At 42.3% G+C, this 24,183-nt stretch overlaps 2 protein-coding genes and 1 non-coding gene across 4 annotated transcripts in view; 1 reads left to right on the top strand and 2 right to left on the bottom strand.

The window, feature by feature from the left end:
• The window catches only part of tyn (trynity), an 86,495-nt gene that overhangs the window by 49,142 nt on the left and 13,170 nt on the right, over positions 1-24,183 (bottom strand). The gene's annotated exons all lie outside the window — the stretch shown is intronic.
• On the bottom strand, positions 8,157-8,240 carry TRNAL-CAG (transfer RNA leucine (anticodon CAG)). The gene has a single exon. It is a non-coding gene; the product is annotated as a tRNA-Leu (tRNA).
• Positions 10,109-23,126, top strand: LOC117605254 (nose resistant to fluoxetine protein 6). The gene is made up of 12 exons (XM_034326361.2): positions 10,109-11,139; positions 12,444-12,640; positions 13,009-13,217; positions 18,048-18,295; positions 18,376-18,546; positions 18,958-19,051; positions 19,118-19,237; positions 19,564-19,729; positions 20,713-20,888; positions 21,509-21,638; positions 21,827-22,144; positions 22,222-23,126. Exons 1-12 carry the CDS (start codon positions 10,689-10,691, stop codon positions 22,345-22,347), a joined length of 2,406 nt encoding a protein of 801 aa, XP_034182252.1. The 5' UTR covers positions 10,109-10,688; the 3' UTR covers positions 22,348-23,126.

Genomic DNA, 24,183 nt, shown 5'->3' with positions numbered 1-24,183 from the left:
GCGAATACACCCACAAACGTATAGGTATAGGATGAACGTCGCTTCGCGACAGTCGGAAGGAAAAAAGGAAAGGGAATGAAAAAGCCCGGCTGATTAACGATCGTCATTAATCGCGGTTGCCGCAGTTACGATTAAACGTTTCTCTCTAACCATCTTTCGCGACGGTTAATCATGCGATTTATTCGCTCGATCGGCATGCGTTGATCGATGAATTTTTATCGATTTTCCGCTAGGGAAATGTTTGTTCTGGGAATACACTACTTCCGAGATTTCGCGGAAAGATTGTTCTTGTCCTTGACAGCAAGAGTTCGAGGCGAGGGTTCAAAGTATACGTTGCAGTCGCGATTTAACTAGACTCGTTTGAATCGCATGATCCCACGTCTGCCGGCGAAGTGCAACGCGTCGAATAGCGTGCATCGCGAGTGCGTGCGTTAATGACGTGCAGAAGACGACCTAGGGCCGCTTGTTTCGCTTCTCGTTTCCATCACGCCTCGCGTTTGCTCGGGGTGCGAGAAAGCTACGGAAGGAGTAGGAACGCTAATTAACACGAAACTCGACTTACTATTTTGCCTCGTTCCTTCGTGTATAAAAAATGAACAAATTGTCACCGGCCGTATAGTTGTAGTGTAAGAGAGGGGAGAAAAAGGTGTTTCTTCTCGGGATCGTCTGTCAGATTTGCCAGTAGGGCTGATAACAGACGATCCCTGCCTCAGACATCTATCGTATCGCAATTCGGAACTTCTATAGGTTTGAACTGCATGCCGGGCGACCGCCAGCGAGAACACTTACATCTCGTCGCCACCTAGCGGTCCTCGACCCGAACCAAAGGCGCCCGGGGAGACGAAACCCTCCTCCCCTCCATTAAATACCGACAGTAGCATTTTGATTTTACGTTATTTTCGAGATCGCGAGATATCCGGGTCGACGAACAGTAAAGCGAAATTTCGTGAAATCATTCGTCGATCCGACGATGTTGAAACATTTGCATCGATCAACGTCTGTAACTACTCGCCGAAAGATAATACGGTTTTACGCGTGTCGGTACCGTTGAACTTTAATTAACGTTCGTATCTAATTAATTGCACGGTTCGCAAGATATCCGCGACGATTACGCGTGGCAGCGGACTCCCCAGTCTTCTCGAGAGTTCATAACATACTTGACATAACCGATGCAATTTTCTCGTTCCCCTTCGCATAATCGTCGACGCATTCGACAGGCATTCCACGGAACGGTCCGTGAAAATATGCTTATAGATTTGCTCTAACGGTTGTACTCCGCGTCGAAGCAGGTCTTTCAAGCAACGAAGAAACATCGATTCTCCTACGACGTTTCTGACAGCTGACGCCAACCTCGTGCCTTTACGTTGTGTTCTTTACTTCTTTACGTTCGAGTACCCTCGATCGTAGTGAACTTCGTTTTAACGAACACGATTGTCGAGATGACGACTACGTTTACAATTCAGAATTACCACGGCTACTGGCTTCCTCGGAAAACTGTATCTACGAGATTCGCGATTTGCGAGGAGTGCAACGAGTGCACGACCCGCAAGGTCGCTCCGAGACATCCTAAATAACGGAATATCCACTGTTCATTCCGCGTTTCCATTCTTATCCCCTTATCTCTGGAACAACGGTTACCGCGATGGGAACGTGGCTTCCATTATTTTCAAATTACGCGAGTAATGCTGAAAATTTTACGAATCATCCGCAAATAAAATGAAACTTAATGCGCGCAACCGTTATCGCTTCCGCTGGAAATTTCTGCAAACTTTCGACATGATTGGAAGAAAATTAAAAACCCTTCGCGAAGATTGTACTGTCGAGAGATGGAAGGGAGTAATTGCTCCGCCCTGTCCCCACGTTTGATCCTCGCGTTCAAAGTTCGCTCATTTTTCTTCTTTGTCAGGCGACGCGATTATTGTGTAATCGCGTCGGCCAATAGCGAGCGACGATCTACAACGCATGCGCGTATCGTACCCGCATTCCTTTCCCTAATGTACTTTCCATCTTTGTTAGGATTTGGCTAAAAGATTATAGAAACTTTCGGAATCCTTTTTTGTCCACGGTGGAAAAACAAGTGGAAACAAGAATACGGCGATATCTTGGTATCCCGATAAGAATGCGGAGTATTCGTTGTACAAGCCACGCGTTACAGGAATAACGATCAGCTTTTGCGGTAATGACGGTTAAACGCGCAGCCAGCGTACAATCCATTAGTTTCTCGCGTAAATAGCCGCAAAAAATGGCATGGCAATATTTCAGAACGGGCCGTGGCTTAACTGTACACTCGCCGGTGGCCTGGGTCGTAGCCGGTAGCAGGTGGAAATGATATCCGTGCCCGTAAAGCTTCTTGCGATTCTCCTACCTTTTCTTAAAGACGCGTTTTCTTCCTGCCGTTTAATTAAGATTTCAAGAGACTCGAGACCACTTTGTCGCTGCATGATCTTCCTTCGTTTCGCTATGGGATACCGATTACGATTTCGATTCCGATTCCGATATAATCGCGGCTCGATTAACGATTGTTCCCCAATCGCGCGATCTTCGCGCGTACGCACGCGAGTAAATTGCCCGTTAATTGGAGATACCAGTTTTCACGAGCATTTAATAACCCGAAGCTGCGCCACCGTTAGTTTTACCGTCGATGATCGTTATCTGCTCGATACATAATTAAATTAGAACTCGTTCCTACCAACGGTTTCGAACTTTATCGATCGTCATTTATATCCGTTCAACCGGTTCGAGCCCTTTGCTAGAATTCATCTCGCGAAGTTGCTATCAGCAGGAAAATCGTTCGAAACGGTAATATCGAGCGGGTCGTTTCAGTTTTCTCACGTAGTAGTTACAGGTGGTCGAGAGTGGAAGAAAAAAATGAGTAGTCGTTTGGCACGTCTCATCCTTTCGAAACCGCGCACGGAGTACGGAGTAGCGTATTTCCGAGACCGAACAGCCGGAATACTGGACGATTGCTACGTGTCACAGGCCAACAATTACACCGGCCGTTCATGGGAAGCGGTTGCTTGCAAATTTGCAAAAACCGTACGCGTGGACGGCTTGTGACAAGGATGTGTAACAGGTTTCAAAGCAGCTGGATACAAACGGACCTGACAACTAGACAGACCTGGACAAGGAAGCTTCTCGCTTCCTCGCGACTATCGTCGTCGTAATTCTTCCGTCTTAAGCTACCAGCTTTTAGCCGAGTTTCTTGGTAACAAGTTCCTCGTGGTAATAATTATCACTTATATATGCTAATTTATTTATTTATTTATTTGTTAATAAATGGGATTAACCCTTTTGATAGAAAATTTAAGAAAAATAATTTTTCGTGCCTATAAGATGTTACTTGGTGCAAGCTGCATACAGAAATCTGGTATAACAGCAATAAATTAGGCAGAACATAGTGATTAAGAGAGATAGGCAATGCTAACGCAAGGTACTCTTCATAGCATCTCTTAGTGTAAAAGTAGATCTTGAGAAGATATCGATATGTACATGATAATAGTTAATCGTGTCAAAGTGGCCAAATCTGGTTTTGTAGCTCGCTATAAAAAATGATACGCTAAACTTCTATCGACAGAACGCGTTCGAAGTGGAATGCAGGAAAGCGTAGGTTGGTAAGGTTGCCTATGAAATCGAAAGATGAACTCTAGCAACTCTACGGTCACACTCGAGTAACGGGACAAGGAGCTGCGCGATGCACTTTCGACCGCACTCTCCGCGTCCCTAATGCGAATTCGAAATTCTAGGCGGAACGCTTGCTGGCTATTCGCGGAATCGTCTAGTACCTCCTCGACCACCCACAACCCTTTTCCTAGAAATCATACCGTAACCTCGTCGTGTCATTACGCGGGACAACCACAATTCGATTCACCGTCGCAGAGTCACGGGAACTTATGAAAGTTTGTACAACTGCCACAAACGATCAACGCGTCTAACACTGTCGAAGATTTCACTCGTTAACGAGTATAAAAGAAAATTTACATCATACCTATATACATATATGTATGATTAATGAACAACGGTCCAAATAAGGATGCGAATGAACGAACTGTAGAGGAAGCGTCGAATCGCCATCGTGTATAGATCATTAACCCCGACAGTCTATGCGCGGCCAATTAATCCTTGTTATTAGTCTCTAGAATGGCGTGTGTACGCGATGCAAAAACGCGCACGCTGGAGATAACGTCCTAAGGACGTTCGAGCTTTTCCAAACGAACGATTGAGAATCTCGTTATCGGTCCTTTCCCACGTACGGAAACATTCGCTGAAACAACCTGGTCCTACGATTCCATCGAACCACCTCGGCTCGGCTAATTAGTATCGTAAGTTATTCAAATGTATCGCACAAAAATGTTAATTTAAAACATAAGCAGAAACAGATATTCATGATGCAAGCTGGTTAATTTTACGTTGAAACGATTTCTATGTCACTGATGCATTTTCTGATGAAAATTATTCGTACTCGTGTTTAAAACGCTTCGTGCCAATGAATTGACACAGGACCTACATACGAGACATCAATGTAGCTCGTAAATACACGGTACAGCTACTGAATAAGCATAATTAATATTCCTCGTACGTCACGGTGCGTTGAAAACAGTCAAACGGGTCAGCAGGATATCGATCAGGTATTTGGACCACATGAAAGTCCACTTGCAAAGTTATTTTTACCATTGCACAAAGTGATTGATGCAATTTTAATTGAGAACGAAGACGACCCCGTTGGTCGTCAGAACTTCCTGTCAGAACTTTATCATTTTCGTTTCCAACTAACTTTGTTGATTTATTCGGTTATCGTTGTAAGTGGAACAAGACCGAAACGTTCCTCGATGCGAGTGCTTTCGGTGGAAACAAATTGTTTCCGCCAACTGGGGTAATATTGTTTCTAGCAACAGAATCGACGTGAAAAAGTTGCTCGTTGTTCGTTCGATGAATACGTAGCATAACACCGGGAGGATGGCGGTTCTAGCATCGACGGTTTGTATTTACGAGAAGGTACAGCCTGTAATTCCTTCCTTCTTCCAGTTATCGCTCGGTCAAGTCCTGTCATTATCGAACGTACAATTGAAACACCGTAGTTAGCCGTGTCGTGGCAAACACCGAGTCGCGTTTTCGTGGCCGATGCAGCGTTAGACCTTTTATCCCTCGCCATCGGCTACCATTTCGTTCGCAAACGAGCGTAAACGAGGACGGGAGAATTCGCGTTCTCAGGAATCGATGAAATCCTAGTGTACAGCTACGATTTAACCCTTCTCTACCTATCTTACAACCGATTGAGACACTACGCGGGATACTTGACTTTTCTCCACGCTACCTGCTTATTTCGGATGCAGGGTTAGAAAAGATAAACGCTTGATTATCTAGTCAGATTTTCTGATGAATACCTATGCATGTTCAATGGAGCTTCTTGTAAATTTTCAATAACCAACCTCACGGATTTACATGAAATCAAAGAAAATATAGAAACGAATACTTTAAACGGGTTTCGAACGACGATTAGACGCAAAGTGTTATTTTCAATAGCACGGTCACGTTAACAACGTTACGCTTCAACGACGACGCCAAGTTTCGCCTAGCTAACCTCAGAAACAGCCAAGAAACGAAAAAGGAGAAAAAAAAAGGAAGAGAATAAAGGAAAAAGTGGAGGGTTAAGCTTCGGGGCGAGAGCCCCTGGTCGATTCGTGCAGCCATCCTGGAGCTATCGCGTCTCATCTTGAAAAAAATGTTAACAATCACCCGTGAAGGTACACGAGAGAGGCTTATCGAGATTCCAGCACGTTTCCAGCCAGCGAAATTATCTTTCAGCGAACCCTCTAAGAAGGTAACCGCTTACGCTCGTGGGTGGATGATTTATCGAACGAACCGACGAGATTTTCCATTGTTTGGGAAAATTGAAAACACCTCGCGATAGGAATCTCAGGAAAATGATGAATTACATGGGACAGGAGAAACGCTGCTTATAGTTCATTGAAATGCGACATTGTTTTAAATTCCTAAGCATCCTCTTCTGAAGATCCATATTTATCTAACGTGTAGCTACATAATTGCTACAGGCAATCATCGTGAATCGAAAAATCAGTAAATCTACAATCACAAATCTAAATAACAGCCTTGTATCTGTGTTCCTATTGACATTTTAACGAAGGTGCTGTTATGCGTATTCGCTTATTAAAGAATTTTCCACAGTACCTAATAGCAGTCGTTCACCAATTACGCTGACTCGTGGGAAGAATCTCCGTTTACCTTCGAAACAACGCGATACTCTATCTCAGACGGTTTTATCTAATTCTTTGGATGCAGCGGTAAACTAACATCAGAGGTTGGAGAATTCAAATTTTCTCAAGCAGCTGCCGTGTTGGCGAGGTCAGCATCGGCAGGTTTTGCCGCGAACGCGGAATTTAATCGAACCTGCGACACAGACACGCGCATACCTGTGGTGTAATCGAGGATGGAAAGACCTGTATAAAAGTAGGTCCATTGAAAACGGAATCTCGATACCGAAACAGTGGAGCACACGATGCTGAGGAACACGCGAGCCACGGACCGCTATACGCCTGCATACGTTCGCGCCAGATGGTCCGTCACACGCCAACGGACACCGGCTTTTTTCACCTTTAATTGCATCCGTGTCCAACTCTTTCAACTACTCTTCTCCAGTTACAATTATCGTCGAAAATTAGAGATACTGTAGGATAGTGGACATTTTCTAGTGTCAAGCTTAGCCACACGAATACGTTTAATTTAGGTTAAGGTAATTTACTATGGGGTCATGGTAACGAGTCGAATACCTGCAGAACTGACGAAGCGAGGATTGCAACAAGGTCGAAAATCGCAGGTGTAACTAGTTACAGAAATACAATCTTCATTTAATTCCCACCTCACTTGCTAGCCGGATTAGCGAAAAATTTTCGGTTATCTATCTTGGAGAACGAGGAACGCTCCAGGAGCATCGTATACCGAGGATTTATCGAATGTCTCTGCGACAGGCTTGGAAATTGGGTCCCCTGAGGTCGCGAGAGGAGTAACCGCTACTTTTATACCAGATGGCGCGAATCCCGGGTTCCCAGCGTGTAAACAATCCGCCTTCTGAAGTTCAAAGTATCAATCTTGATATCGTCGAGCGGTGAACACTGGGACCCGCTTCGAACGGTTGTTAACAATAAATCCCAATGTTGCACGGTTGGCTGTCTAACAAGTTTCCATGGGATTCGCGATGCGGGCTTTCACGTACGGTCTGAAGATTCATCGCAGAGCATTCACGGTGGATGATCAAATTATTATGATCGCTCATTTTTGTCGAAAGAATCGTTGCTGGACAAAATGGTGATCCGAGAGGATTTGGTATTTGAATTACGTGATCGCATAGCTTGCAACAGGTTAACACGATGCCAGAATTAATTGGTTCGCGTAAAGCAATAAAACGAACGAGCATCCTCCTCCGATACGGAACGGAACAATGCCACCTACGCTTTGTGTGCAAATCGACTCGCACGAGAACAGTTCTCTACGAACAAAATGAGACGAGGATCTTCGTCTCGATCCTTTTGTCGTCTCACTGTTACCAGATGGTGGTGCAGTTGTTCGCATCTATCGATGCTGTTGCTCTCGTGATTCGGTCCCGCGATTAAACCTGCTGGCTACGTAATGTCAAGATCGCGCTGAAGAATTTGCAAACGCACGCGAATGCAAATGAATCGATTGCAACTACCGAACGCTCGACACTTTTCTTTCCATACTTTGCGACGGTGAACAAGCATTTTTTTCTTAGCGAAAAAGATTCAGTCTTTGCGTATATTTCTTTTTTCTCTTAGCTCGTTCCACCGTTAACGCTTCGAAACAGTTACTTCTGCCATTACGATGCATCGTGAACATCAAAATCATAAAACATCGGGTGCGATTTGGATTACGGTAGTTTCGCCGGAATATGCACTATAATATTTGTACGATAGTACATATTTTATAACAGAGGTCATTCCGATATGCAGATGCAACTCGCACTATCGTATTCCCTCCTATCTCCTTTTATCTTGCGTTTAATTATTCTTAACATTGCATGCCACAATTCAGATTAACCTCCGTTGCTCGCTTCAGATTTATTTGAATAAGCAGAATGATTATTGCTTATTTTCTAATACAAAAGGAGTAGAAAACAAAAAATTTGTCAGAAGTGGGATTCGAACCCACGCCCACAGAAGTGGACTGCGACCTGAACGCAGCGCCTTAGACCGCTCGGCCATCCTGACTTCGTGGAGACCTCGCAAAATATATTATAAATATCCATCAACGCTTCTGTATTTAATGTATTAATTTTTAATCGATGAAAATCAAAAATAAAGTGAAGTTTAACGAAAGGAATATGATTCAAATGGTGTGTATGAATATCATTTTCAAATTTTTAAACTGTCTATAAGCGTCACCAAGAGGCAGTATCGAATACTACCTTAAGAGAAACTGCTAGATCGATCATTAAGATATCTTTTCTATCAACCGTCGGGTATGCAGTTTGCTCCCAGGGTTTGTGTCCAAGAAAAATTCAATTCGTTCAAAGAGAAACTCGGGTTGTGTCGAAATAGACATTTGAAAATAGCGATAGAAATTTCTTTCCGCTAATACTTTGACTTTCACTTCTCTGTATATACAGGTTTGCTAACGAATCCGGTGTGTTCGCGCAAGTTTCACAATCAGTGGAAGAAAAATACGTGGGAAATATTAATATAAGTTGAAAAAAGGCGTATAATCAGTTAGGGGGAAGAAGTTTTAGCCGAATTGTCCTGTGGGCAGACTAGAAAAGATCAATTAACCGGGCTCGTTCGGGGGACAATACGTAAAGCTCTGGCTGCCAAACTGTCAAAGTGTCAGCTATGTTACTTGATGAAGGAAAAAGAAAGAAGGAGAAGTGATTGCTGCAACAGCGTTGACCCGCATCGCAATAACGTCAGCTGGAATCGAGGGTAAATTGCTTTCTCGTCGGTTCGAAGCCAATAAAGCGGTGTCTCGTGGAGATCCAGCTCCTTCGAGCAGACCGGTTGCCACTCGTACGCGTATAGAAAGCTCGGTTGCATAACGGAACAACCGGATCTCCTCTCATTCGACCGATGGTTTCCGCGCTGGCGAACAGGTCGTTCAACGAAAACAGCAAAGGGCGAATTGATAGAGAAATTTCGTGATAATTTACGAGCTCCTTCGATCGAACCAACCGCGATGGTTCGCGATCGCGTAAACGCGTCGAATAAAAGTGAAAATGAATGAGGCGATATTTTACACGGCCCCGCGTTAACGAGCGGGCACAAAGGGTTATCGCGAACTATGTTGCCGAGCTTGGTAACAATGAAATACGAAACATGTTATTCGATGAATGGCCAATATTGGTTCTTTTTTTTTGTTGCTTTTCTGTTCGATAGCTTTGAATTCTTTGGTACGATTGATCCTGTATACCTGCTATTGTGTTCATTTTAAAATTGGTTTACAAACCCCTGTTGGTGGGTTGATTCTTGAACAATTTAACAATGAACGAACAGCTGACCAAATTGATGCAATTGAAAGCAAGCTTCTTTGTTTCCGATTGCAGGTGATTCGCAGAGAAAATAGAATAGTAGTCGAAACGGTAAGCAGTTATGCGATGTAACGATAACGATCGCGTTTAAAGTCCATTACGCGAAAGGTGATTCAATTTAACGTCTTCTAGCTGCTTTCTCCAAACATTGTTAGCGAAGGAAAAAAGATATTCTCCGTTTATGTACTCGGGATTCAAAGACTTATACCATAAAAAACGCGCAATTCTTGCTTAAAGATCGACACCGTTTCGTCAAATAATTGCACCATCGAGGATCGGTGATTTTCATAAGAAGCGAATAGACGCCTTGGCGTAACGTGGAAATGATCAATAAACCTTTTGATTACTGTCATTTCACGGGTAAATAATTTGACGTGCAACGAGCTTCGAAATACCGATATGGCGCAACGCGAACGCGTGGTTTAATCGATTTCATGTTTTCATTTCTATAATAATATAACCAAGAAGACGGAGAATTCATTTCCCAATCTAACACTTCAATTTGCTATTCCAAATGAAATGAAATCGGGCACCTATGGAGTTAGGAGGTCAAACTCCCTTTCTGCCCGCAGCCAGAAAAGAGGGGCCTAGCTATGGAACAGGTATTGCCACGAGGACCGGCAGGATTCGAGAAGAGTTTCGCAGAAATGGAGACAAGCCTGTTCGTGGGGATGAAGAAGGAGGAAATTTACCAGGTTAAAGTATATCGTCGAGAGAAAGGGGAACCTCGCGGGTAAACGCGACTGGTAACTTTGATTCGCTCCATTCAGTGCGTGATCCTTAGCCACGTGTGTGCGTCCACCTTTGTTCTAGCTCGAAAGTTCAATCCTTTACTCTTCTACTCTGTTCGTAACAAAGTATACCGATAAAACGATCGAACGCTTTCAAGATAATTCTTTCCGAAGACCTTGCACTCGAAACTCTCTTCGAGACATCGATGACTTCTTTAAGTGTTTACGATCGAATCTAGTGGCCGGCGAAAAAAGAAAGTGAAGCCGTAAATAGAGAGTTTGCAGTAACATTTGAACGCGTGCCAACGATCGACGTTTCGTGTGATTCAACATGCACGAGAATTATCCGTCAATCAGTTAGCTTAGATGTGTTTTCTTCAAAATTCTCTTTAAGGATTAAAATCAAAATGACTTCGATATATTATTTATTAATAATAAGCTGTATCCTTCAGACGACAATATCGAAAAATGAGTCGAATATTCTGAGACTCGGTAAGCCTCGAGATAAATCGTCGATCACCACCGAGACACCGAATTCGAATAGCACCGATCAAGCAGACGAGAAAGAGGCGTCGAAGGAACGGCGCCCTTTAATTGAATTCAGCAAGAACAATCCGGAACTGGATTGGAAGAACTACCTGAAATTGTTCGACGAGAAGGAAGAAGAACAGAGGGATCTGGACGTCGATTTTATGAAAGAGAAGCTCGAGAAAACGGCCAACAGCGTCCAATGGTTGGCGGATCTTTACGATCCACTCAAATGGTCCAGATTACCTGGTAAACTCGACGACAATTGCAGAAGAGACATGGAGTTCTTCTTGAAGTCTCTCCAGGATGGGAAACTCTGGGCCGCTAAGAGTGAGTACGGAACGAAACTTCATCGAGTGGTGCTGCTGGGTTAGAGATAACGAGTTCCCGCAATTCCACACAAGTTACTTTATTGTCGGGGTGTATATTTCACTCGAGGGGATGTACACAGACCGACCGCGTAGATGAAAGCCACCCTTGGAACAACGGTGTTTGGGTAGAATAATAAATGAAAGCTATGATAATATTCGGGTAATGACGGGATAGTAAGTGGTAGAATTTTGTCACTTTTAAAAGAGAATACGTGGAAAGGATAGGAGGTTTGTCAACAACCGTGTACATGTTTAGAGAGTGAAGTGCAACGTGCCGTTCGAGATCGACAAACGGGTAGCGTTCAATTTGGTCCGCTTTAGAGAAATTCATGGTTCGGCAAGTTTCCAAGTACCGTGTCGCTGGCAGACAACTTGCTCTTGCCAAATGCGTCATTACTTTGCGAAACTGCAATTTACCGCCTCGTAATAGCCACCCTTCTCCCTTTCCAAACCTCTCCTTACGCCCTGCTCCTTTATCATCCCAGCAAACCAACCATTTCCACCTTATTCCACCGAACAAACAATGATAAATGCCAACAAAAAATATGATTTCTTTTTTTAATGGAACGCGTTGCTCGGGCTATTCAAACGTCTATCAAAGTTCCCGAAGAATAAAGTATTCATTTCAATTCGAAATAAGCGTGAAGCTGCCACGATTGAAAACTCACAGAGTTTCTGGACCAGGTGACACTCGACGCCACCCACGGGTTACGCAATTGCCTTATTTTCATAAAGCATGGCATTCAACCGACGGCAACGTGAAACCTATTACAGATTCATATGCTTTCTATAGGCCGGAACTTCCAACACTTTATATAATTTGATTTACCGGAGAACCGGCAGGAATACCAAACGTAGTCCGTTTCGTAATATCGCAAATGACCAAACATACGTCGACGAAATAACGGTTCTAAGAATTTTTCACCTCGCATTTCGATCGTACTCTTTGACATTTAAGAGAAAATTATTTTTCTCAAAAAGAGGATCGGAGCGACGTCACGAAATTTCTCGGTGGGTCTTTATTACACGCGCGTCGACAAACGACCACTTTCTCTATTCTTGTGGTCACCAGCCGGCTATTTACGTAACTGGCAATGAACCTTTACACGAGCAAACGTGGTCGTGTAACTCAAACCCTGGAAAAGCATGACTCTGACAATTTTACACCCCCTCGAGATTCAATTTTCCAGAACAATATTTTAACGATCTGAATCTATCGTACCTTTATACCACCTAATTGCCACTATCAATCGTTTATTACAGTGTCAGACGCGAGCGGTCGTTATTCGTCGCAATTTTATTTCGGTAACGGTTTCTGGCTCGGTTCGAGCAGCCTCTGCAAAGAATTGAACGGAACCGATGGAAACATTGGTACGGGGATCGAGGACAGGCCGCCCTATCCGGTGAAATTCCACGTGGCCAGGATGTACCTCGCTTTACCCAAGGAAATAGACTTCTCCGTAAGTATACTTGACCCTTTTTTTCACCCCTCCTTTCCATTTAGGTCGTAAGGGAAAAAAGTTATTTAAGAACGTTATCGTCTTCTGGTATCAAGGAATATTTAAAAAGAGACATTCATAGAACGAAAAGAAAGCGAATCAGATAAGAAAAGAAAGGAGGGAAAAGGAAAAAGTGAAGGCGCTGAAACTTTTCAACGTAGTTGTAAAAATCAGAAGTCAAAGCAAACTCGGCGAAGAACAATAAGGGACGAAGATTTAATTAACCTTAAAATTGAATCTTTTATCTTGGTTTAACTTGTGGCTCCTCGAAGTTAATCGAAAAAGTAGCCCGATTTCTCTTGTTATAAGTGAAACCGTTTAATTTGCAGACACGACAACTATTCCTCGGTCTCTGTTTACCAGCTACCTGTGGTCAAGTATCTCTGACCTCGATGTTGAGAGCAAACGCGGATCGAGTCGAACTAGAAGGTAATTCGACTTATCGAACGATCGGACCGAAAATTCACATCATTTCGGTGAAACAAGTACCCTCCAGCGACTACACCGCTTGGCACGACCCCAAGTTTTACGTCCTCTCGTAAGTAACGCAACAACTTTTATCTCACGCTTTCGTAAGCTGCAGAAATCAAATCTTCGACCATGCTTTACCTATTAACCGGTGTTTAGAATGTAATTTCACGCTGATTACTGTGGAAGCGAGACCTTCGCGCCCAATACAGATGGGATCCAAGTACTTAGCAAGTAACTTCCAGTCTGACAGAATAGTTTCGAACCACGAGCACGTTAAACGATACTGCGTAACACATAATGCACTTCCCGCGATACTTCTGAAAGCGACACTTTCGCGTGTGACACACGAGATATTTGAAGGGACGGTGCCGAGTTACGTAAAAAAAAAAAAAATTTGTTAATTGCTTCCGGGAGTGCAGCAATCGAAAGGCGAGGTCCAAAGATAGGCCACGCTTCAGGATGTCTATACGTTCAATTTCAATCGAGTTGAAACAGTATACCATTACCTAATTTTCATTATCCCACCGGCGAAAATATAATTCCTCAAAGAATTTGATAATAGTCGAATATATAAGGCCGACTGTCCGAGTGCAGTTACGCGAGCGGAATTTGCGCAACCCGCAACTCGCAACGGTTACGTTCACTTCGATAAATAAGAGAGGCACGGAGAGTGGATTGTGTCCACGTAATTACGCGTTAAGATTCGCGGTGCGAGCCGGTTAACCCGCAACAATGTTGCAATCCTTTCTAACGCAGCTCGAGCAATCAGGAACACGGTAAATTTTATTAACAAAAACGGATAAAACTATTTGTCGCGGTCTAATTCGATGATTGAAGAAACATAAGAATTCTTTGGATGGTTTCCTGAATATTTTGTAACGCGTTTACGTATCGTTCAAACGAAAGTGATTACGTATGCGCGTTGAAAAACAACACGTAAGAGGACATAAACGTATGAGAAGTGCATCGATCTTGACTCCCTGTATGCGAGTGTGTAATAACCTGCGTCTTGTTGACTTTCTTCTTTCTGGGAGCAGCAACCTTACGAAGGTTGCTGTAATACAGGCCGCCTCAAAAAACGATGTGCATTGGAAAAATTGCAAACTTTCTGTATCGGAGATACGTTTGTAGGAATAGAAAAAGGGTGAAAGTGAACCTTGGTGATTTGATAACCCGTTCTGCCGTAGTCAAGCTTATTGCTTATACCGGCGGTGTTAAAGGGCGCAAATTGAGTTAAAAATAAATCCACAACCAGGTGGCGCGGGGTTGGACGAAATTCCACTGGGTTAGCGACTACATCCACGCGCTTAGCGCCCAAATCTCTGCCCCAGACGTCTATAACTCCGCTTTTTGGAACGTGTGCCGGCAGACCGCTAGCGAGAACAGATCAATCCCTTCGCCACCTGGCGGTCGCCGACCCGAGCTAAGGGCGCCCGGGAAAACTCACCGTCTTCTCCTTCCACTAAACGCCTACACATTATTTTTGGGATACCCTGTATTTAATCGATCCTCGTAATCGAACCTTTTCGTTACAATTCACGGTACAACCTTATCGAAATTAATGGCCATCAGATATGATACACACATACACGTGTTCCTTGGTTTCTGCACTTTCTTCCGAGATGAAATTACCCCCCTTTACGTAAACCTTCCTGTAAACCGACCCAATATACTTTCCTCGCTTATTACAAAAACACTCATAAGTGTATTACAGCATTCGGCGTGTAACAAGAAAAAAAAGGTATTATCTTGTCGCGAACCGATTTCTTGGAAAGAGTGTTGCAAATCTGTTGCTACAATTTGCTCTACTTTCAATAAGTTGAAGCAAAAAGAAGTTTACGTTATTAAGTAAAAGGATATGGACGTTTGAAATTCTATTTTTAATTATGCGAAAACATTTGTAACCGACTGTATTTGTTGTCGGCAGAACGGAACGAGGGATTGCGAGAAACGATAAAAAGATCGGCAATCGCGAAAATGTTAAACAAAGTATAATGGAAATCGTAAAAGTTCGCAACGTTAATCGAAAAACTTTCGCCGTAAACGTTTCGATTCTATTCACGAGCCGAGCATCGTTAGGGTAGTTCCTACGGATGAATTAACTTACAAGGTGCAACTTCCAGCCGAACCACGAATTACGTCAGTAATACTTGTAACCTACTATAAATACAAAGGTTTGCACCTCGTCCCGTCCTTGCACGCGATGCATATCAAAATTATAACCTAGTAGTTCAAGTTCCAAGGCAAGCTACAATCTAATGGCCCGATTTCAATGAAACCGTTAAGCATCGCTCACAAGGGTTAATGTGATTATTCGCTTCCTTGAAGATCTATCTTAAGGTCAGGGTTGTTTCCTTCCCATTCTGATATTTCGAAACCTCTTTCTACCTTCATTTTTCTAATTACTTTTCCACGCCGGTATTACCAAACAGAATCGTTAAACAAGATTCGCGGTTGTTCAGATCGTGTGGCATCCTGTACAATACATAGAATACAGGAATGCATATCGATGAGTGAGTAAGGTCTACACGTGTGTCTCAAATGTATTACGCAAGATCATAGAAAGGCTGAAAGCTATGGCACGTGAAAGTGAAGTGGTCGCACTATCGTGTGCATTCCGGTCGAATGCAGGCATCGTACGATGCAACTCTTCTTCGGATATCCATGGATCATCGAAGAGAAATCGAAAAGTAGAAGCCAACCTTTACTTTTCGCTAACTTAGTATTATTTTTACAAAATCCTTTTATTGAATATTTAGAAGGAAAGCGTAACTATCGTTCCCCTCGAATCGGTCCCCACTTAATCTACGAAATCGTTAAGTAGAGATCAAGATCGTTTCCTAAGAAATTGCACAAGACAAGACTAGACACGGTGTTGCAAGTGTCGTGTTGCATAAAATCAGCGAACTTCGGTCAAACGTATCATTGAATAAAACACGCGTACTTCTTGGTCGTTACGCGAAAGATTCAGCCGGATCTCCAATGCAAACGCTCCCATAATCGGGGAAATTTAATTGAATGAAACTGAAAGAAACAGACCGTGAACTGGTACAAGTTCCGAAACTATACACACGATCTTCGTATATTTTCTGGCCAGGTCATTTAAATTTATGAATAACATTAAATGAAAACTTCCACTGGCAAGGATAGCGTCCATAAATTTTCATTTGCAAGCATTAAAGGATGAGTAAGAGAAAGTACGATCTAGAAGACAGTAGGGAAAGCTTTTCTTTTTTTTTCGAAATTTAAACACCTCTAGAAAGGAATCGCTCGTAGAAGAAAAATTTGTATTCGAGCAAGGATTATCAGCTCTTCTCCTTAAAGAGTTCAACGAATCGTGACATTGACGTCGCGACGCTTCTTCGATTCAACTTCGCGTGACCTGTTTACTCTCGAGGGACACTCGACGCAGGCTACAATTTACGGATAAATTGAAAATTTCTACCGCCGCATCCCGCAGGAATCGAGGAAGAGTTAAATGAAAGTACACGGATCGAAGTTACATTTCAACAGTGAAACGATCGCTTGAAACTTTTACAGAGTGCTCGATTCCGCTTCCTATTTCCACTTAAAATTTCACGAACAAATTGAAGCTAAAGCTCGAGGAAACGAAGAGAAAGAATGAAGAAGATCGTGAGAAAATGCAAATAGGCCGCGGAATAATTTCGATGGCCTAACTTTTTATCGCGGCTGCTTTTCATTCGTTTCACGGTTGCGAAGAATCGTGGCATTAAAACCGAAAAGGAAAAACCTGTCCACTGTTTTACTCTCAGTCTGTGTCTCGCGATTCGCGTTCAAGATTTTGCCAGCTTAGCGAAACACCAACTTCTTTCTCATTGTTCTCGTGTTCACCGTCGGAATAACTTAGCACGTTCGTGACTGAGGTTTTACCGTGGCACGATTACCAACGACCAGATTCTTATCATCTTTATCTAATTATGATGTCAGCAATATACTTCGAACTTTTTTCAAGACGCGTACGGTGCGTTATCGATTGCTTTACAATTAGATGACATATATTTCAATAGCTCTTTCAAAGTATGACACGATATTTGAGAAGATATCCGTAAAAGCGACCACGCGCCAAAGGATAAAGAGCACCCATTCGTCTCGATAGCGGAGAATTCCAATTTATATCGGGACGCCATCTGACTGCGGAGTATTATTTATTAGGGCAATGATTAATAGAGCTCCTCGATGATCGATTTATCTCTCGATGGTAATTAATCAAAGCAAACGAGACAACTGCACAAACGAAGCATAAACCTGCCGGGAATCTGTACCATGATTTCTGTTATAGAAACGCGTACGGAATTACGCGTGCTAATAGAAATAACCCAATTATCGGGAGCAGATGGGAGGTTATTAATTCGAGGAGATATTAAATACAGCCGCAGGTGTTTATATTCAAATGAAGCCCTGAGTAATTCGTTCGATAATCTAAGGACAAATTGCGAGATGCTTCTGATTGTTAATTTTCAATCAATCTTAAAAGTCTTAGGAAACGTTGAATAATCGTACCTTGAACGAATTTTATTCTTAATTGCATTTTAACCGAGGTGACAAAACGCCGTGAAAGAAGCAGATTAAAAATGAAATGTACACCGCGGAAAAAGGGTATGCCTTATCGCTATAATTTAAGAGCGGTTTAGTTGCTACTATTAATTTTACGTTTTAATATCCGCTTTAATGGTCCGCTTTACCTGGCACAAACCACCCTGTCCCATTCGCTTGGAAACAAACATAAAGCGCCAGCGTAAAAACTTATCCCATTAAAACTCTTCGAATAACACATAATTCAGAATAACCACTTCTTTTTTCAAACGATTCGAATACCTTCTAAGTTTAAAATAAAAACCGACAAAAATCCTAAATCCTAAATGCATCGATTTTTCAGAGGAATCGGTGGCACGATAGTGTTTCTGATGCTATGCGCCACGATTTACGAATACAGAGCACTACCGAACGTAAGCGACGTAGAATCCTCGAGCGTGTCGAATAACAACGAGAGGCTCAGCAATTTCTCCAACAAAAATTTGAATCAGGATCACGCGTCGGCACAGGAGAACGGAGAGGAGCTGATCGAGAAAGGAAAGAGTTTACAGAAGGATCTACCCGATCTTCCAAAGAAGGAGAGTAAAAGAGGTATGAACGAGGTTCTTTGCGAATGGATCTGAGTAGCGATTTTTTATTTTTTTCCCCCTTTCACGATGAATCTGTTACAGGATTCTGGTTGACGTGCCTGACAGCGTTCAATCCTATCGCGAACGGAAGCAAGATCCTCAGCACAGAGCCTGCGGCCAGAGATAGTCTGACTTGTTTGCACGGTCTAAGGGTGTTCTCTCTTGGGTGGGTGGTTATGGTGCACACCTATCTGCAGGTTTACTCCATCGCCGGTAAGCATTATTTCGCTTTCAAAGGATAAGGTTACGATGCACCGTTGCACAGAAAATTAATCAACGTTAAGCATTTTCTTGATCGTTTCAACTAATCTTTGATGAATATCATTCCATCTATCAGTAATAATCGGGTATCCCTAGTTCACAATCGTGACAATAATCGTAATTAAGAGTAGACGAATGAAATTTTCGTTTTCAATGACGATCGTCTGTGTATTAATCCAACTCGAAATCCAATTAAAGCATTCCACTTTCTATCGACATCCCCTCGCGTAATCCGTGCAAACGTATTGTGATATAACGAAACGTACGGTTTTCCTGATCCATCGTAATCCAACCTTACGGTGAACCAAGTCAAACTTTCACTGATAATTCCAAGATGATGACTTTCTCTGTCGTGATTTACAGAGAACAAAACCTTACGCACGGTGACCGAGAGAAACTTCATGTTTCAAACTATCAGCAACGCTACATTTTCCGTGGACACGTTCTTTTTCATCAGGTAAGCACGCGAACTAATTATTTTCATTTACGAAAAGAACGTTTACCTAATCGATTTCTTTTTCAGCGGTTTGCTGGTGACAATCTTGTTCTACCGATCGTCTGGAAGCTTAAAGAACGATAAGGACAGTTTCATGAAGACCTGCTTTAACAAATTTATCATCATGATCCTTTACAGATTTATCAGGTATGCAAAGACGAACTTTCCTCGATAATTTTGCATGAATTATTCCGAAAGTTTTCAGATTCCTAAAATGTTCTGCGTCACGGTGACGCTTGCGAAAATACCTAGTAATTAGATAATTTTTAAGGTAATAAATTATATCGTTAGCTGATGTCTAAACGTCATGTTGAAAATCCTCTTTCGTAAAAGAGCGAGGCAAACAATGTTCGATCGAAATTAAAAATTTGGCACGAGGTTGCTGGATCGATTTAGATAGAAAAACGTCGTGCAAACAAAGGACACGACACGATCATAACCGCACTGACCTCTTTCAATTTCCTTTTACCAAGATTGACACCGGCGTACCTCTTTGTCCTGGGGATAAACGAGATCGCCATAAAGCACACGATATCGAGGACAGTATTCTCGCCAGAGATCATCGATCACTTGACCTGCGAGAAATTCTGGTGGAGGAACGCCCTCTACCTAAACTCCTTGTATCCTCGAAAGGAAATGGTAAGAGGAACCTAACAAATTACCTATTCACCAAATTTAGATACATGTTTTTGTTTACCCTTGTTTCGGATCATTCGTACAACCCACGTCGCAAACATTGCTCATTCCATTCGACGATTATCATAAATTACTATTAAACTCCGTTAGCGATTTACTTGCCCAAATTACTATAACATCCTGGATTATATAACGCGTAAAAATTGGGTCAACGCTATTTTAGTCGACAACGAAACTAAAATAAATGGTCCCCATTATGAATGCAAAGATTGCAAAGTAAGAGTTGACGTAACCAGAGCGCGTAGACAATTAAATGAAAGGATAGCGATGCACCCCTAGTAGCGGATGTAGTAAAATTTTCAGCAGGAAGTAGGAATTGCCGGTGGATGCGAGAGTACGCTGCGTCTCGATCGTTTTCCGATAATTAGTTCTACGATTCAGAGAAAGTTCGAAAACGATGAGACAACGCGGCACGTCTGACCGAGCCCGAGATTAATTTTAATTTTTCAATTATATTCTTTTAATAACCGAGCGATCGGTATCTAAGAATTCAATCTTGTCGAGTAATTAAGAAGCAAAGATACAAAGAAAATTTCAACTCTCGTTGAAATGATCCATGAAGCGAGGATTTTTATACGTGGAAAAGTTATCGATCGAAATTTCATTGCATCCACGTTTATTAAAATTGAAAAATCGTCGGGCTGCGAATGCGTCGATTGAACAGCTGTTATCGTCAAGCCGTCACGATGCTCGTCGAAGCCTATAAAACGCTATCAAAAATGACTCCCACTTGATCAACTCCATTCTCTAATATATATAATAGTTCGACGTTTGATCCATTAGCTTCACGCCTTTTTCACCGGGTATAGGATTTTCCTTTCGGTCAAGTGTTTTCCGATACTTTCGCCCGTTTCGACCTAATCAAAGTTCGTTGAACCACGATCAAACGCAATTATCCAACGTGTTAACGATTAATAACTTTCCAGTGTATGCTGTGGAGTTGGTACATGGCAAACGACACCCAGTTCTACGTTCTCGGAATATTTTTACTTCTTCTCTCAATTAAATATCTGAAAGCGATCGCCGTGGTCGTTCTGCTCTTGATCGTCTCGTCCTGGTTCACCACCTTCTCCAAGGCCTACGCCAACGATTACATAGCCAGGTAACTTTACTCTCAATTACCAAATTTCCTTTTCTTCCTTTTCGTCGATACAAATGAAAAATTATGTAACAGGTATAACGATATGGGATCGCAATGTTACACAGCCTCTACGTAGGGTTAATCAGAAAATATTGCAAACTCGTTAATTGCGTGCATGCAAATACCGTTCCACTTTGCTTCTGTTTAATATTAAACTTTCTTCAGCCGTTTTTTCTTCATTTTCCATGGCTCGTGTTTACTTCTGAGAATAAATAACTAGTGCGTTTATCGAGCAACGAATGAGAACGAGTTACGTAATATCCTTTTCTTTATAGGATATGACACGGTTTCGATACAATTAGTTTTCGCGAAAAAAAAAAAGGAGCGGATTAATTTTTTTACATTTAATTCCTTGACTCGTGGCGATACAAAGAATCGTATTTGAGGAACGGTGAAAGTTTCGTGTAACTTATAAATAAAATTTATGCTCGTTGAAAAATTTCCAAGTTGTTCATCTGGAAAATGAAATAAATTCATTCCATAATTCCTGTGTATTTTTTCTATGTCATTTTCTTTTCCCTCGTAGCAGAAATTTTACAAGGCCTTATGTAAAGTTTAATTTTCTCCGTTTCTCCGCGCAGGATCCAAGAGCCGTTTGCCCTTTTCGACGAGCTGTACGACAAGCCCTGGCTAAGAGCTGGTCCTTACTTTGTCGGGATAATCACTGGTTACATTTTGTTCAAAACTAGCTGCAAATTGAAATTACCGCTGGTAAGTGAGTTATCCTAACGTTACAGAATATGTAACGCAAACGTTTCCATCTACTAAGGATAAGACATCCGAGCGTGGGAGGTTCGCTTTCAACGCGAAGCTAGGAAAAGCCTCCGTCGTTCGGCTCGTAAAAAGACGATAAAGATTCTACAGCGATAATGATGAAAGGTCGAACACAACTGTTCCAGATTGCACGATTGATCGGCTGGATATTGTCTTTCGCCATAATGTTTTCGCTGGTTTACGGTCTATACCCCGGAAATTTAACGGTGACGCTGAGTTCCGTTTACGCCGCCTTGGGTCACACAGCCTGGGCGATAGGAGTATCCTTCATCGTGATTCAATGCTGCACCGGATCCGCCAGAATGATCGACAGCCTGTTGTCACTTAGGCTGATGTATCCGCTCTCGCGGTTAACTTACTGCGCCTACCTGGTGCATCCTGTCATCATGATGGTCACCGCCACCCAAATGGATGGCCCGCTCCACCTTCACAACGACGTCGTGGTAAGAGTTGAATAGGATCTTTTTATACCGTCAAGAAAGAAGCTTTAAGGCTCAAAAGCTCGTTTGCTTCTTCGCAGTTGATTCTGTACTTCGGCAATCTGGTCGCCTCGTACTTGATGTCCTTCTGCATCTCCATGGCGCTCGAGGCGCCTGTAGTCAATCTCTTGAAGATCGCTTTTACCTCGAAGAAGAGGATCAGGTAGAGAAAGATCGAACGTGACGGATCTGGTGATCGATAACGGAATAATGGAGTCTATGATGCCGTCCTCGCGATAGACACTCCATTCGGAGAAGAATCTTATCGATTTCATGATTCCCTCAGGAAATAATCGCGGCCCACTGACAAAGGGAAACGGTACGGGCCAGGTGTTTCTCGATGAAACCTCTTTTCGTGGATTCGTTCTACCCGACAATGCCAAACTCCAGGAGACTCTGTTAACCATAGACCACCCTAAGTTTACACAGTTTTCAGTGGCAACAACTTTGTGTGTTTCGTTTAGTGTTCGAAATGTAACAGTAGTGCTTCTTCTTATTTGACTGCGTTGCTGATTGTGTGCCTGACTATTTCTCTTTACGATACTTGCGTCCGATAGAAGGGTCGGTGGTCGATGATATATTTCCCACCTCTCGACGAAAATCAGATGCAAATCAATCTAAAGCCGCGTTTCGAATTTGTATTCGCAGCAAATAGGTATGGTTAATCGGGCTGAGTTAACTGCACTGTAACCAGAGCCTAATGCTAATACGAGCGCGTGCATTCCTACATTGCCAATCTAATTCGCGTGTAGCATCGTGTAGCTTCTACGAGTACGTTGATTAAATCGAATTCAAAGTCTCATCGATATTCGATCAACCCTTTCCCCGTGTAAGTATAAATAGAAGAATATTTCATAGTAAGTATAATTGTAGAATTGTAAATTGTATCTGTAATAATATCGAATATTGTATAAAGGATGTATGTACTTTTGTTCATATTAAAATTAATTAAGTAATTTAACGGAAATAAATTAATTAACAAACGATGACCTACATAACAAATTAACAGTGGAAATCAATGATTATTCAACGTTCCCTGTTTCTCTGAATTTGTAACGAGCTGGAAATAATTGCTAGCGCGAATTAAAGCTGAAATGGAACGTTTATCGAAGAATAGACATCGGTCCTGTCTTTTTATTCCTTTACGTCACTTAACTTTCTCAATTTATTTTAACAATAACAGATTCGATTCTATTCGATTTTCAGCTACGCGAGGTTCGATCGATCGGTGTGAAACGCGTATTATCCTCGTACTATTCGTCAAAGTGGAATATTCGTGGAACCGAGGAATCAGAGGAGATCAGTTTCAAGCGATTTCGTGGTTGTACTGTGTCAGCTCGAGTATGCACAAACGGGCGTGCTTTGTCGCAGATGCAGCCGCTTTCATACGGTCGCGAGAGACGTCATCGAATTGACCTGAGCAATGTAAGCGAAAGATGAACAGGTGATAACCTAATCCAGCTACCTGAACGCATCGTTAGCAAAATCGATACCGGATTAATCGTCGGTACGCGTCGTCCTGCACTCAACCGTTTATTACGTTCACCTCTATTGTCCATAACTAATTAACATTTCCGGAGAACACAAAGCCGGTGTAACATAATCGTTTAATCTATCGAGTATTGAAGTGTTAATTAACCATGATTCGAGCAGGACTCTTTAACAAAAATAAAAAACAACAGAGAATACCTATATGAAATTCTCGTAGAGAAATGCGAGAATAAAATATCTCGTGAGCGCAGTCTGAACCTTCGGATTGTTATAATCGAAATATTTGCAGTACCCCCGACAGTTAGGCAATAATTTCATTTGTTCGGACAGATTCGATGCATCGCTGTGTCTTTCTCCTCCACGGAATGGGAGAATATTTCAGGTGCGGTAGAAGTTGGAAATGTCTCGTGTATCTTAAAATATTGCACTTTAAAGGAGATATACTCGCGGTGTTGTTTTAAAGAGAAATAAAAGAAAATATACCTCAACGTTGGGAACACTCGCGAACGAAT

This window comes from Osmia lignaria, chromosome 3 (genome assembly GCF_051020975.1).
Source record: "Osmia lignaria lignaria isolate PbOS001 chromosome 3, iyOsmLign1, whole genome shotgun sequence".
Taxonomy (NCBI): domain Eukaryota; kingdom Metazoa; phylum Arthropoda; class Insecta; order Hymenoptera; family Megachilidae; genus Osmia; species Osmia lignaria.
This window is presented reverse-complemented; position numbering and strand designations above follow the sequence as displayed.

Coding starts and splice junctions, on each gene's coding strand:
- LOC117605254 (XM_034326361.2), top strand. CDS start 10,689: ATGACTTCGATATATTATTTATTAATAATAAGCTGTATCCTTCAGACG. Junction 19,052..19,117: donor GACACGTTCTTTTTCATCAG/GTAAGCACGCGA, acceptor TTTCTTTTTCAG/CGGTTTGCTGGTGACAATCT. Junction 22,145..22,221: donor ACCTTCACAACGACGTCGTG/GTAAGAGTTGAA, acceptor GCTTCTTCGCAG/TTGATTCTGTACTTCGGCAA.